The sequence below is a fragment of the Thunnus maccoyii genome, chromosome 24, assembly GCF_910596095.1.
Source record: "Thunnus maccoyii chromosome 24, fThuMac1.1, whole genome shotgun sequence".
Lineage (NCBI taxonomy): Eukaryota > Metazoa > Chordata > Actinopteri > Scombriformes > Scombridae > Thunnus > Thunnus maccoyii.
In genome coordinates, this window is record NC_056556.1 from 5793759 (window position 1) to 5810722 (window position 16964).

At 38.9% G+C, this 16964-nt stretch overlaps 1 protein-coding gene across 1 annotated transcript; it reads left to right on the forward strand.

Moving 5' to 3' along the window:
* Positions 1 to 9668: 9668 nt before the first annotated feature.
* LOC121891990 (leucine-rich repeat-containing protein 3-like) lies at positions 9669 to 16582 on the forward strand. The gene is made up of 2 exons (XM_042404714.1): positions 9669 to 9714; positions 10884 to 16582. The coding sequence occupies exon 2, from the start codon at positions 11171 to 11173 to the stop codon at positions 11957 to 11959; it is 789 nt and encodes a 262-aa protein (XP_042260648.1). The 5' UTR covers positions 9669 to 9714; positions 10884 to 11170; the 3' UTR covers positions 11960 to 16582.
* Positions 16583 to 16964: the final 382 nt, after the last annotated feature.

Genomic DNA, 16964 nt, shown 5'->3' on the forward strand with positions numbered 1-16964 from the left:
TTTGCTGCATCACATGACCCTTTTAAGCCAATGGTATCACTCCTAGAGCCTCCCTTCTCATGTTCATTTCCTATATTTACATTATTGCTTATATTGCATGTGTTTAGTGTCGTGTCGTTGTGTATTTGAGTAAACCTGTTCAGTGTACGTGTTCCTTCAAATGTTATTATTATATCTTTGTGCTCCTGTTCTTTTCCGCTAACTTTTTCAACATTTTTGGCCATTCACGTCTAGTCCTACACCCTGCCCAGACGAAAAACTTTCCGACATAGCCTCCTTCTATCAACACCGATTATTAGTATATAGATGCATGAATGGAAATTAGTGAAAAATCAGTGGCTAAAACACTGACTGAAAATTTAAATGATTGTTTACTAACTTATTATTATACTGTATTTGTTTTGTACAAGGACTAATTGTGATTTAGCACATTAGTCGACTACGCGGCGCTCATGCAATAGACTATTCAACACTTTACTCTGGACTGCCTCTGATGTGGGAGGAGTTGGACTTAAAAGCCAAGTGTTGCGTCCAAACCTTTCGGCTTCCTTCCCTTGTCTGGAGAAAAAAAAAAAATCTGTGTCCTTGTGGAAGGTTTTGACAAGGGAAAGAAGTCGAAACTTTCACGGCAAAGAGGCCTAAACGTTTGGACGAAGCCGAAGGTATTTTTTGGGCCAAGGAATGTTCAGGGGTTCATTGGGGGGAACCCACGGGGCCTGGGCGGACGTGACCACTCAGTCTCTTTTTCACGATTGTTCATTTTGTCATGTTGTTTTCGTTTGTCATGCGGTTGATTTGACGCTTTAGGTTTGAATGTCTTTTTATCGTCACGACTGTGTCAGCAACTTAATTGTTTTTATTTTTTAAAAAAAAAGGACAGGTTGGATGACAATTCCTGCTCTGCTGGGCTTTACACCATGGTAAAACCAGCGCATATTTATTTATGGTGCGATTATGCACATATGACTTTTTTGTTTGTTGATCATGAAACTTAAGCTAAATTCATTTTGTCGTACTGTATTTCGTTTGAGAGGGAGGTGAGGATGATATTTGGTCTGATTCTGTATTTCAACCGGTATTCTACTCATGAGGATGCTCTTAATATATTGGACAGCTTGAGCCATCTCATTACTGAGCTTCAGCTGAGCTCAATTCAGTGTTGACGCATACAAACAGCTGTTGAATGTTATTGTCGAATCACATTATCTACTGTCCAACACAACAACATTCTGCATTTTTAGTGTCTCAATTTCTTCGGACATACCACGAGTTTTATTTTCCCGCAGCCTATGCTGAGCTTAACTTTGGGTCTTAAGCGCTTTGATGACATAAATGTGATTATGTAAATGGACCAAATGCTGTATTACTATACCGGACAATGCATAGTCAACGATTATTCTGCAATAATTCTTACATTTTGATGTGAACTGAAGTAGTAGTGCTAGCATTGAAATTATGGATTTGTGTTTCTCTTTATTTTGAGTTGTCATAGCTTGTACTTCAGTGGAATGTTTGTCAAATGAACAAGCTGAAATTATGTTTTGTTTTTGTTTTGTTTTGTTTGGCAAACTTGCTTTCTAGAAGAGTTAGCTAATACCTAAGAGGGCATTCTTTCCGAAATACCCACATAACAGTAAAGGACATCCTCAAGGGTATTATGGCTTTTATACAACAGTTATCAGTGCATGTGTACCATTGATATGTTTGCTTCAAATTAGCACACATATGTAAGAATAAAACCCTGGATAAACAAGGATTGCTAATGCTTACTAGCACTGTTCGAGTGTGCATTTGACAAATTTGTTGTATAATATGAATTTGATCGCTAAGCAGGAACATTGAGTTGTAAGTGATGGCAGTGTGATTTCAATAACATCAATATTCATGTGTTACTCAGTGTTTGAAATCTGTATTTATTTACATTTGTGTATATGCCTGAGTATATGACTTTGAAACAAACTGCAACTAATGCAATAATAGGGTGCAATGTGCAATTATTTATTCAGTTATTTCCTTATTATTAACATAGATACAGGAGAGCTGTGTAGCTTAAATGCTTTTTGAAATTTTATCCACTTTCCATGTGGCAGGCAGCAACAGCAGGAAAAAAAGGAATGAATAGACATGTTTTTTTTTTTTTGTTTTTCAGCTTTTCTTTGTGTGTATTGCAGTTTGGGATAAAAAAAAAAGTGATAGAAGTTCGTAACTATTTTCGATTGATTTATTTGCTATGTGCAGATCTATATTAGTTGTGAGTAATTACATAGGTTTTAATTTCAAAGTGTTGGTAAGTATAAAAACAAATAAAGTTTCATTTTTTCTTTCTGTGACTTGTTTTTCTCTGGTATCTCATTGCTGCTTCCGACAGAAAACTTAATTTCGACACCATCCCTGTGCGCACATTAAAGCCTGATGAGCCATGAGCTGACGGCAGCCTATGCCGAGCAAAAGACCCCCTGGGGAGATTTTGATAGTTATTAAATACAGCTAATTATTGTATAGCAAAGTGATTAGGGTAATTAGATGATGAGGTTTAAATGGGAATCTCATCTATCCTTCTTTAAAAAGATAGCTCTGTGATTTCACTGGAACAAATGATAAAATCTGATTTTAAAAAGCCAATTAAATATTGCCAGTGGTACAATTAAGCATTGAAGCATTCTTATTGTTTATAGCATGGGTTGTCAAAGATCTTGTGAGGTCTTACAGGAGTTTATTGGCGGTTCGCAGCAAGATGAGGAATCACTATAATTTCATATAATTACTACCATTAAGTACAATTTAATTCAAATTATTCCTAATTAGAGAATGACTAAGGATGACTCGTCTAATCATAGGTTTCTCTTTCACCACTAGCACTTATCTAACGACAGTATGGAAAGATAATTTAATGATAATATAGATCATTATTAGATTATGATATCAATGACAGAAGAAATCCTCTCATATGAGCGTCCCCTGGGATAAAAGTTATATAACAGTGCTGTATTTGCCACCAAAATTGGCTGGATTAAAAAATGATTCATGGTTGTCTCTCCACAAAAAGGAACCATATCACACAACATCCTATAGTAAAATCATTATACAGGGTGTCTAACTGATGGATGAGAGGTTTCAACTCATCGGTATATATAAAAATGAGGTAAATTAATGTTAAAAGGTAATATAAGTGACATTTATCATGGATTGTTGTGTACTCAAATTACATTTTGTCACCATTTAAGGAAGTGATGAGTATTTTCATAGCAATTAACTTAAATTGTCCGTGACAGCATGACAATGCTTGACATTATTACAAAATTTTATATGACAATGAAGTCCATCTGACTTCTTATTTGCCTTATTTAGTTGTGGCAATGTGTCTTTACTGTCTAGAGACGACTGCTGAGCAGCTGCAGCAGCAGGACTGTGGCACCATCAAGAATTTCTTTTTCCGACAATGAAAGATGGAAGATGTGCTTCATCTGGGGCCTTTGTTTATTTGTTGTTTTTTTAGATAGATACCTAACACTGTCAGCAACCTAGTCTCATCAATATGTTGCTCGACATGCCTGAGAAATGAGACAAATACTGTGTAATTCTCACCCAAACTGGATGATTTGAAAGAATTACAAGCAGCGACTTCTGGTGTCAGAAGTGTAAATTGTAGGGAAGGATGGACAAATAAATGTACCTTTAAACTCTGATGACTTGAGCTCATTTTCCAACTTCTTTTAATATAATACTGATTGACTGAAGTTCAACCAGGAACGCCATCTGGTGCCAGCACTCCTCAAATACTCTCAAAACCCTTTTATCCAACCACTTTACTTCCCAGTCAATGCGTTTCCCTCTCTTCCTAAGATCATTCCCAAACCTTCATCCAATCAGCACAGTTCCTTCTCTCTATGGTCACTAAACCATTTCACAAGTTTGTTTCTTTCATCCTTTTCTCTACAAACAAATCAAAACTTTCCCACTTCAAACAAACAGTAACTTCCCTGTCAAATACCAACAGCCACAAAAAAAAAAAAAAAAAAGAAAATGTATGGAGGGCATTTGTCAGATTTGTCAGATAGCAACAGACAGATAGATGGTGAGATCCAAAGGTTTTTCTCCTCTGCTGTGAAGTCATTTCAACATCATGAAATGTGCTGGCCCGCCTTTGAACCTGTAAATTGCTTTGCCAGGAAGGATGCTGAGCATCCAGACCGCAGACGGCTCCCAGGCAGTTCCCAGAGAAGTGATTCAGAACCTCAGACATTTTTTGCCCTACAGAGCATGAGATACCGCCACCTTTTGCGCTATTAAATTATGCACCTACTATATGTAAGAACATTGCTTGGATTAGACTGAAGAACAGCAGATAAATCCAGCAGACCACTTTCTCTTTCTTGAAAGCAGCTGTGAGAATTACACAGGTGAAAAGTTCAGAAACAACACTGGATTTTCAGAGGATTTTTTTCAGCTCAACCTCAGGATATATGTGAAGATAGGTAGGTTGCTCTGTGTCTGGATTTGTTCTGAGGCTGAGAAGATCCTCACGGACAGAAAGCTGGTCTTATTATATGGTGTGTGGCCAGAATACCATCAAGTTTATATTAAGAGAACATTGACAGCTTAAAATTGAGCACAAGACAATGCCAGGAAGTGTAAGTTTTATGCTGATCAGACAGGGATGTCCACAGTTTTAGCAAAACGGAGGATGGTTTCTGGGTTCAGGGATGCATTCAAGGGTAGATTAAGAATTGTTTGGTGAGAGCCAAGAAGCTGTCCAGTAAGTTGATAGGTAGGCAGGCCATACATAATCATTGGCTGAGATCCAGCGCAGAGCTTTGCAGTGTGTATCAGAGTTTAACGGGCTGCCCCTGCAGCTGACAGTGAGCCTGACTGAGGAATCAAGTCCTGCCACACAAAAGTTATGATAAATTTATTCACACGGAACGTTTAACTAGCAGAAATGTGACAGAGTGCTTTGTCGAGAAATGACTTAAATTCAGATCAACAGTAAAATATACGTCAGCTGACATTACATGTGGCACTGAAGCATGATGTCTAACAGCTGAACAAAAGGAGCTGGTGAAGTTCCCATTTCACAGTTTTCTTTTAATGACATCCTCAACGTTCCTTAATATAGAAACAAGGCAGTCTCCTGAATAATTCAACGATTTTAAAGGTTTATGTCATGTCCATCTGTTTCAACTACTTCACATTTTTCCTTGAGTTTGGTAATCGACGATGCTCGTGAGCCTCAGCTGCTGTTGTTATGGAGAAGAAGCCAGTCAGAGATGTAGCAAATTCACAACGCTCTGATGTTGCAATTGTGAACTAATCACTGCGACACTTAAAGCCCCCCTCCAGTCAAAAATCTGTGTTTAGCTTATTGTTGCTGTGCTCTGATGTTTGAGCTTCTCTGTGCAGAGTTTGACACTAGAAGACTATTTTCAATGCTTTTCATGGAAGTATCTTTCATCCAGCAGTGAACAATATTTGTATATTTATCATATTTTTCTGGAAATACATTGAATTTGTAGGTTTTTAATGAGGTAATTGTACTTTTCTTTTTGAGGAAAAAACACATACTAGACATATATTATTATTCCAAGCAGAGTATTTTTTATATATCTGGAGGGGATCTTTAAGGAATATAAACTTTCAACACGGACCCAGAATGTGAAAGTGGACTAATTTGAACTGCAAGCATAAACTTGTGGTGTTACTAGTTCCCCAAAAAGAAAATTTATGCTCAGTGGTTGTAGTAATCTTTCAGAAATGCTCCTGTGACCCCATCGTTAGACAAAAAATGAAGAGATTGGACGATTTGGCAAAACATCCAATATTTCCAATTTTCTTTACCTTCTCATTCTCTACAATATCTGCACATGCAATATATTTAAAGTTAATGAAACATTGTGGATATGGAAAATGAACTATTCTTAGTGTATGGTTGGGGTTTGGCAACTAAAAGGCTTGGGAAGGTTAGGAAAAGTTTGTGGTTATACTATTAAAAATGCAAATGTTCACAAATTTACTTTTCGCCTATATGGGATACACAACTTCCTGTATTAGCACATTCAATGTGGACTTAATTTCTAGAGATACAGCATTGCCTTGGAAGTCGACTTCTCTCTGCAAGTTTTTACTGTATGTATTCTTATATCTGTGAGTTTTTACCAAAGAATCAGCTATTTTCTCATGCATTTGCTCATCTTTTGTACTGCTGATTCAACCAGGAGACTTTAATGTCCATCCAAGCTTTGGAAATGCTCCAGCTGCCAGTCCTCTAAAAATCTACATGCAGAAAAATAACTGGACTTTATTATTTTAAGCCCTTGGTGCCAAAAATAACCCCCCACTTCACAACTCTCTTGGAGCCAGTTAACCACATACGGTAATAGGATGATGTGATATCTAGCTCCTCAATGACCTGAGAGGCTTACGGTACATCAGACAAGACATCTGGCCGGACACTCAACATTAGCCGGTGATCAGATAACCTTACGCTCAGCCACTCCTTTGCTGTGACCTTTCCAACAACACTCTGGGGACAAGAAAGAGAGAAATCGTGTCACAAAGCCACATTCAATTAAAAAATCATGTTTGTTTCTGTTCTAAAAAAGTAACCCAGAATCCTGTGAAGCTCGAGGTACAACAAAGAGGACATCGGCAAATCAAGTGGCCGATGCACATTAGCCTGTGCTCCCCTCAGTCAATTTACCTTCAATAACGGATCAATAAGGATTTGTCCAACTGGGCTCGTCCAAAATGTAAAGGCATTCTCTGTTCCTGCGTTGGCTTATCATGGAAGTTGGAGTGGGTCCATGCTATCACTCAGCATTGCTGTAAGCTGCTTACAGACAACCTTCTCTATAATGCAAAGGACTGATGTCAAAGCAGTGAGGGCGACAACGTACAAATCTAAAAAGATGCTGCAAATGTCTTAAAGTCTGAGGTGTCTCCTGCCTGTAGACATCCTGCGCTTCTTCCCTTTCCACTAGTGAGTTTGGACATGGGTCACAGTGCTAAAACATGCTGTGTCCTCCCCCGAGAGTGAAAGCAATTGCAGGCAGAGCGAGCAAAATCCAATGTCAGATAGCCTCTGCTGCGGGAAAGCATTATCAAATGTACTGAGCGCGGCATCGGAGAGGTCAATAGCCTCTATACTGTAGGGCAGCGCTGTGCTGCTTCCGGAGAGTGACTTCACAATGTCATCTGTGACAAACCATGCAGGGAGAGCAGATGGGACAGAATGATGTCAAAATTGTATCTTGTGGCTCTTTTTTTGACAGAAAAAATGATCTGAATTCATCATTTACATTTAATAAATCTGTCTCATGAACTGTGTTATGACAGAATCACTGATTCTATATAACGCTTAAGCGACAAAGCTTCCTTGGCTCAGCTCCATATCATTGTGATTTCAGGCAGGAGTTTTATTTAAGATCAGCTACAAGGCAGGAAATTTGCCAGGAGTCCAACAAAATGACTAAGGGTGTTAAACAAATGCCTTGGCGAGTCTCAAGTAGCTTAAACAATGGAGGATGTGAAGTAAATCTATCACCCTGATTATCCTGGAGCAGGAAAAAAAAGAGGTGTTGGGTTGTTTTGACATTTATGAGTGTGCTTTGTGATTTTGGATACTGTCACAGCAATAAAAGGGAAGTAAAGCTAACTCCTGCAAGCTAAAATGCTTCAGTAGTCAATATAATCAATGTTTCTGCCTCTCAGCAAAATTGACAGGGTTGAACTCTGCACGTGGCGGCCATTTAATCATACAGTGCTGGCTGCGTTCAGGTGGTCTCTGCGTTGTAACGATACAGCTGGGAGTATCTTCAAAGGTCTTTTGTCAGCGTGAGTTTGACAGACTCGGTATTGAAGTCCTCCATCAGGGCAGGACAATTGTAATCGATGTTTATGAAGAGTGACAGAGCGTGACACACGGGGCAAACAATCAGTCACGGACAGAACATGAGGAGAATGGGGAGATGTTAGGTAGACAAAATGACATTCAGGGTCCTTTAGGAGTCTTATACAAGACAAGACAATTAAAGGCATTAAGTTTGTGATGACTGATCTGGTTTGTCTGCTTCTTGCATGCATTTTGAAAAAGGTTATGTAAAATACAGCCTTTTAAAATGGACTTTATTTTCCCCTTTGGTGTTAAAATACCAATAAAATACCACAGATACATAAAAATATAGATTCAATTAAACATGCAAAGGGAGGTAAAAGAATAAAATAAACAGCAGGCAGAAGAGAGCTCCAGAAAAACATTAAGAAGAGGTTTAGATGTCATTCAGTTGTGCAAGTGAGCATGAAATTTAAATTTAATACATCAGTGGGTAGCATGGGATGAACAGATACTGGAGGTGATAGAGTGCAATACACAATAGGACAGTACCAAAAAATTATTTTCAATCCAATCAAATATTTCTCATGAAATCAGCCAATCATTTCATCTCATAAACAACAGAAATGATGTAAAATGTGCATCACAAGTTACTAAAAGCCCAAAGTTTTCCCATTTAGCATAAAAAAATACATAAAGCTGCAAAAAGCACACTACAGTCAGCATTTTTAGAAACTGAAACCAGAAATATTTTTACTTTACAAATGACCAGAATGATTAATTAATTACAGTGGTGGATATTCAGATCTTTTACTTAAAGGAAAAAAATCAACATTTTAGGAAATACTGTATGCTTGTTTGCTTTCTTGCTGAGAGTTAGATAAGAAGATTGATACGACTATCACGTCTGTACATTAAAGCTACTGCTAGCAGCCAGTTAACTTAGCTTAGCATAAAGACTGGAAACATGCCTGTCCAAAGGTAGAAATACTCAGTTATACTCAATTACAAGTAAAAGTCATTAAAACCTTAAAAATACAGAAGTATTATCACTAAAATGTATTTGTTGATAATTGCAATAAATGTTGTTTTTTAACTAGGCTACTTTTATGGTTTCATTTATAACAATTTGTCATATTTTACAAGCTAATCATAAAGTAAGTTTTAGATTAAGATTTTAATTAGCAAAGTAATTAGTAATTAACTGTAAAATAAACGTAGAGGAGTAAAAAACACAGTATTTGCCTCTGAAATGTAGATGGAGAAGACATAAAATAGAAGCAATAAACTAAAGTACAACTACCTCAAATTGTACTTGATATTTAAGTAAAGTTACATTCCATTATTATTAATTAACATAATGGCAATTTATTAATTTTTGCCTACTAATACAATAAGAAAAAAGAAAAAAACAAAAGCCTACATTATGATTGACATATTGGATGATAATCTGTGAAAAACTCTGCTGTCGATTGTAGTTTGATGTTGTGTATGGGTGGCACTACCTTCAGCCGTCAGTACCAGTTTTCCCGGTGACGCACATCCAGCAGGGTTCCCTTTTAACAGAGTGAGAGAGACGGGATCACAGCGGTGCAGCTTGCAGTGCTGCGCCTCTGCGCACATCCACATCCACACACACACACCGACAGACACACAGCTGCTGCAAACCTGCGCTGACAAGAGCTTAAAAACTGTGATTAAACAGTTGGATCCTGACTCCTGAATTTGCTGTGTTGTCTACATATGACTACTGCCAGAGACGTGCGCTCATTTGCAGGAGATTAATTTTTTTTAATTTTTTTTTTTATTGCTGGATGTTTCATTAAACAAAAGAATCTCCCTTGTGACTGCATGGTGATCTGGACTGGACAGAGTGGAGCGACCAGGTAGATACAGACTCTTAAACTCACTTTTTATGCTCCTTTTTGATTTCCAGGTAGAGTTTATCCACCTTTATCCACCTTTATCCAGGCTGATACTATAAAAGTGAATATATCCAGGTGAAATCATGCCAGAGATGAACATATGAAAAAGCACACATTTGTGTGTTTTTTTCAAATCTTAGGGTCACTAACTGTGCGTCATAATTTACATAATTAGTGATTTGTCACTGAGAAAAAATGCTCCTTTTTGTAATAGAGTTCATTTATATTTGTTTTTTTATCTTCCTCATCCCAAAATAACCTGATAAGGACATATAATTTGTCTGTGGTATGAAACAGTCCTTTTTGATATCTCTTATATTATATTCTTGTGTTTTATTAGCCCTACTCTGTACATTAGTTTACTGTACATCTGCCCCTCCAATATTATTCCTATAATATTCCTAAAGTGACTTGGTTTAATATTTGGTTAGATATTTAGCTTATCAACATTATTATTCTATAGGAGTCAGAGATGAGAAACTGCTTGACATTCATCACCTTGATAAAAATGCTGCCTCCTGCTTATCAGTTGCTCTTTGCGCTGTTATCTTCCAGCCAGTTCATTGTCATGTTTTGATTTGCACTGTGACCTTCAGTGCTCTCATATACATCACGGTTCATATTATAGACTACAGACACTTTTTCTTTTTTTTTTTTTTTAACTTTATCACAAATCACTTTTTGAAAGTTCATCTGCTGCATATTGATGAGCCCACACTTTGTTTAATGGCTTGTCATCTTTTCACAGGGACAAGTCTTTAGTGAGGGGACCCATGCTGTAGAAATGCTATTATTATGATAATCTTGAACTTTACTAGTCTCCGCTCCAAGGAGGATGGAGTCTGAAAAGGGGAAATGCTTTAGAAATTGTATTGAATAGGGAGTGTAACATGATCAAGCAAGAAAATTAACAACATAAGAATTATGTAAAGCATGTAGGAACTTAGATATTTTGTCAGTCGACCCACGAATGCACATCATCAGGCTTTTTTAATCAGCATTTTTGAACAGCAGACAACCAACTTCAGCTCTAAGATAGCAACAAATTCTTCAATATGGAGAACTTTCTGTAAAGGTTTGACATTTTCTCCATCTCATCCTTTCTCTCTCCATCTTTTTCTCACATTCAGGTTTCTTCCAGTCAGCTGAGAAGCCGTGCCCTCCCACCCTGGAAACACAGATATGACTTGGCTTGTCAAAAAATATCCTCCCCTTCTCTCGTCAGTGGGTTACGTCAGCTGTGCTGCACTTCGACATCTCATTTAGTTTGTATGCAAACCTTTGGACGCTTGCTGCTTCGGGGTTTGATCACGGCTTGGTTATCCATAACTGTCGAGGTAAATGATGGACGATAATGTGCGGATCAATGTTGAAAAGTGCCCTGAGAATGAAACTTTAGCCATTAACGCCCAGACTAATGGGGGCCTCTCAAAGGTGCAGGTCATCCATTAAACCTCCTTCCTGTGGTTCTCTCGTCTCTGTGGGAACATTGTGGCTTCTGTTGATGATTATGACTGCATATGCGTGCCCTAAGAGCTGTCACTGCACAGACAGAAACGGCGTGGTTGTGCAATGCAACTCACGCAACTTGGAGAACATTCCCCCGAACTTGCCCAAGGACACCGTCGTTCTCCTGCTCTCGTCTAACCGGATCAGACACATCCCCAAGGGGGCCTTCACAGACCTTCACCGCCTCAGGGAACTGGATCTATCTCACAACGCCATAGAGAGCATGGAGGTCGGCGCCTTTCAAGGAATTCATGAGGGCTTGCGGACCTTGGATCTTTCCAACAACCACCTCAGCAGCCTCCCCAGGGACACCTTTGCCAAGCTCCACGCCCGCGTCCGCCTGTCCCACAACCCCTGGCACTGCGAGTGCTCCTTGCAGGAGGTGCTGAGGGAGCTGAGGCTGGACCCCGAGACGGTGAACGAGGTGAGCTGCTACACGTCGGTGCAGGAGGAGTATGTGGGGCAACCGGTGATCCAGGTCCTAGACTCTGGGATCAACTTTTGCAACTTCCACCAGAAGACGACAGACGTGGCCATGTTTGTGGCCATGTTCTGCTGGTTCTCCATGGTGACAGCTTACATCATTTATTACATCAGGCACAATCAGGAGGACGCCAGGAGGCACATGGAGTACCTCAAGTCCCTGCCCAGCACCTCCCACATCAGCAAGGACTACGACACAGCTAGCAGTGTTTGATTGTGTGTGTGTGTGAGAACAGATGCAACTGCACCGATGAATATAGATGAAAGTGTACCGATGAATACGTTTACAGCATATGAGGAACATTGATAAGGGACAGATAAAACTCTGCTCTATGACATACACGGCACAAGGCACAAAGACAGGAGGAGGAGGTTTAAAAATCACATCATCATCATCATCATCAAGTGCTGACGTAAAACTAGCACCAGACTCTTTCAAGCCAAAACAAAAAACCCTAAAATGAATCGGCTCAAATATGAGACCTGCAGGAAAAGTCGATTTGTTTCCTTTCTACGATAACACAGTGGCAGGTCATTATTTTTCACTGAAATGTTATGTATAGTGCATAAAAGTATCTCTAAGGTAAACTTCACCGAAACCACAAACATTTTTTCGTATCGTTATGTGGTTTTAAGAGTTCACTGTGAATTCATCTGCCAAGCGAGGCGAACCTGAGAGCCACTTCACTGTCAATCAGAGTTCAGTGAAATGAGGTACCTGAAAAATAATCCCCACAGCTTCAGCAGGGGATACTTGTAGAGAAATATCTCTGTTAGGTTTAAAGTTGTTTTTATGAAGGAGCGTTAAGTTATATAATGTTTTTAAAAAAAAAAAAAAGTAAATCCTGACCGGGGACTTTGTAGCAAAGAGAGAGTGAAAAAATATTTTAAGTGAATTATGTGTTAAGTGTAAAGAGTTTGTATGTTTAATACTCCTTAAAGTATGCCACTGGACCCTTCTGCTACTCCTACGCCTTACATTTAAGGTGGAATTGCAACCGAGAATTAAATTACACACTGAAACACTTGTCATTTCACTTAATGTTTCTCTTTGAAATGTAATAACTTTGTCCCATTTGAGAGTGAAAATAATCCATTTATGTCACAGAAAACTGCGATTAGATGAGCCTGTCAGCTGCTGAACAAATATTGTTGAGATTTTTTTTTTTTTCTCTAAACAATTTCACAGGCTGTTAAAAAATTGCTCTCACATAACATTTCTCAATTTTAAGGTAGTTGAAAGTTATTTCATGCAGTTTTAGGATGAATCATTGTGGATGAATAGCCGAACCACCCAAAAAGTCTAATTCTAACACGTTAACACATCATATTAAAAACACTAGACAACAACAAAGACGTGGGTTAAAGTACTGTTTGAAACAACTTTTGTCAATATGTGCCCTCACTAGATCTGATTTTCTTCCAAAACAAACACATTTCAGCAGATTCAGTCAGCAATCTCTAGATAGATGACTCACCTCCTGTTGTGCCTCACATCTGAAATTAATTTGTTCACTTTGGAGCCATTTTGTCCTCCAAATTAAATGAAATACATCATCTATAAACGCCCTGCAGAATGATGAGTTTTCTAATCTGATGCCCCTATCATAGTGCCTTCCAAAACCACTACAAATAACTTGTACAAAAATAAAACTGTTGTGTGATCTGACATCACTATGGTTAGGGTTTGGTTCGGTTTAGGGGCAAAAACAACTTTGTAAGATGTAGGCAAAGATTGTGGTTTGCATTAGAATAACTACTTGGTTACGACTGTAGTCAACAGTAGGAAAGATGAAGCCTCCCATGCTAGAGTTTAACATTTTCTTGACCCATCCCCCTCTGTGGATTTTGTGGCTTTGTTGACCTTACACGACCTGCCCGTTTTTTTGATTATTCTATTTCCGGTTTTGTCTCTTAACGTCCGGTTGCTTCTGCTGGCTGTAAACACAAGTAAAAAAGGTCCTGATTGGTTCACACAGCCTATTATACATCTCTCAAAGTTGGAAACATATGTACACATATTTGAGGAGGTTGTATGGCCCGACACGATCACATCCGCCACAGATATCAGATTAAAAGATGATCAGTACAATGATTCAAGTTATTACTCACGATAATATAAATTGGAATAATGAGCTTTTTAATAAGGTGATCACAATCCACAGATGTCAATGTTCCCTGTTTCCAGTGTAAACAGGAAGTTGAAAGACAAAATTATAGAGTTCGAAATGCTGCTGGAACACATGAGGTCAATAACGTCATTATTTCCACCTTTTCTCCCGATGGACAAGAGTCATAACTCCTGTGGTTATTTGAACATAAACATGTCAGTTTGGGGTATTCGCTGAAACGACTGAAGCTGTCGACTGAGGCTGTCTTCTCTGATTCTGGTTTTATCTGTTACAGCCCCAATTAGAATGAAACGATGGGTGTATTTTTTAATTACAATCTCGACTTTATGTCAAGTCAATTTTCTCGGAGCTCCTGTCCTTTCATGGGTCTGTGAGCATCATTAAGTCGGATAGGCCCACAGCTGTCTTGCTACTTATCAAAAAAAAAAAGTGCTGGATTATTTACTTTTCTTTCTTCTTTGGGCAATAAAATAAAACTAAAGTTAACATTTATCTGCTTTTTCTCCCTCAGGAACATAAGAAATGTTTGTTTGATGGGGAAAGAGATTTGAATCCATCTTCTGTATTTTTTTTTAATGGTCATTGTTGTCACACCCTCTAGCCAATAAATGCACTGTAACTTTGAAACCTCTCAAGCAATCCTTTACCAACTGATCTGCAGCCATGACACATTCCTCACAATGAGATCTAGTTATTTATCCCTCCAGATTACTATGAAAAATACCCGCAGCTCCAAATATGGAACCCATGCATCTTCAGCTGCATAGATCGGGATGAGGCAGAGTATTAATACGTGTCTTGCAACCCAAAAATAGTTTCAATCCGCTAACAGTTAAGATCCATAAATCTAATGAGCCTTTGTGGAGGGCATTTCGGGGGCTGCTCACTTCGTATCTCACTGCTATCCATTTATATAATCATCAAAATGACTTGATCTAGTGCTAGTCATTTTGTGATTTTTTTTTATAAATACTAAATTTGCTGTCATCTGATTACTATCTGTCAGCCAGCACATAGCACATAAAATACTTTATCTTTTACTGACCTTATAGTCTTCAAACCTCAACCCATCTCTCCTTTTAATGGGTCGTAACGTTAATTACAGTCTACATTGCTGTGTCTTAGAAGTCCCAATGGTCACAGAGTACATCATAATGAATGGAGTATTATTAATTAGCTGGAAATAGTCGAGGTCAGTGTGTCTCTGTAAGTTTAAATTCAGAGAAAATGAGTGGCATTTCAGCGTTAAGCGGAGAAACTGCATCTATAGAATATAAAAGATTTCTTCAACACTTGGGCAATGCTCCAATCCATCTCTGTGTATCATAATTACCTCTAACTGAAACATAATTATTAAATACAGGAAGGGCTGTTTTTTGACAGACAGCTAAATGTGACAAACTTTGTCACAACCTCAATTTATAGCAAAGGTCGGCAGTGCTTCATCGAAACTGTCTTTGATTAAAGTCCCTGCTTGCATAATCAATTACATCACCTCCCAGTATACCTTGATCCTGCTTTAAAAGGCGCAAAACAAAACAAAAATCCTCACCAACTTTTCTCTGTGCTCTCGCTTCTTTAACAGCACTCTTGAATTGTCACTCTAGGGATTCTTGGTTGCTCTTGATATACGATTTAGGCTTGTTTTGCTGCCAAAATCTGTAAACAGGAGAATTGGCTTCATGTCTACACAGTGGCCCCTGATTTTGGTTTTTGTAAAGCCACAACAACAAAAAATACTCCCTTATACCACACTATCCCTTTAAATGTTGGCAAATGCATCGTTTTATTAATGTTGTATTATTCAGTATTCCTATTATGTCTAATCTATTGAAGTGTCATTGATTGATATGAATTTGTCCCACAGCAAAGGGCAAATGGGAGATTTACCACTTCCACAGAATATGTAGGTGATGCTTACAGATTACCTGAAGGCCAAGTCTTCACCCTGTGTCCTTACCTGTAAGCAATGACCTTCAGTAAAATGGAAACTGTCAAGAGGCAAATGTGTATGCTGAGTAGTTTTAGTTTCTCTTTTATCACTGTCTAAGGTTCTAGACTCTTCTCAAGGTTAATTCATTCTTGCGTGTTAAACTAATTAAATTCAAACATTTTTGGCATGCTTACTCTGACTTGTCACCTGCTCCCAAGTGGCCAAAAGGAAAAGTGTCTGACTGTCTATGTTGATTCACAGAAACAAAAGGGTACGTGAGTATCCGAGCATCGATCTCTCTCGCTGCCTCTCGTATGTTGAATGCATTCACTCTGTTCTGTCCCAGTTTGACAGAAACATATTTTGTTAAGAAACACATGATGATCAGGCCGGTTAGCTCAGAGTGTGTTGCAAATAACACCAAGGTCGCGGGTTCAATCCCTGCACTGACCAGTGACAATTATTTAATGAGCCAATGAATCTGGAGCTGCTGCAAGATGTAAGCAAAGTTTACCTGATCTTCCTACTGATGTCAACACATGCAAGCGGCAAAAGCAATATTGGTCCATTCTCTCCATTATGTGTTGCTTCTCTGACTTTTAAAAAGTCATGTGTGTGCAGATTCAATTCCTGAAATTGCCTTTGATGATTTGAGTCAGTAACATTGCAATATAATCTCACAACTGAACCCCTCCGCAAAGCATTCAAGGTTGACCGCTCCTCCCTGGCTCAGAGAGAGAGAGAGAGAGCAGCGATGGTCGAGTGAGCTAGAGCGGTTACATTGTAAAGCACAAATAAACACACCCACACCTCCATACAACCCTGCGGGAAGGTGCGGCATCGCCGGATTTTGTGTGAATGCAGAGCTTCATCCTGTCCGCTGTGGCCTCTCTGCTCTGCGTGTGCGTAGCTGAGCCCCGCCCTCGGACAAGCAGACACACAGACCTGCAGCTCTTTATACATCCATGACACAGAGACGGAGAGCAGAGCGGAGCAGAGGAGAGAGACAAAGACGGAGGCAGCGATGTAACCTGGTTGCTACGCTACGAGTCCTGACCTCACACCTACAAGCTGTTATTGGCTCGGGGCTACACACCCACCGCCCAGAAGTTGACGCCCAGAAGCACCCTGAACACAGCAAAATAACAAGAAAA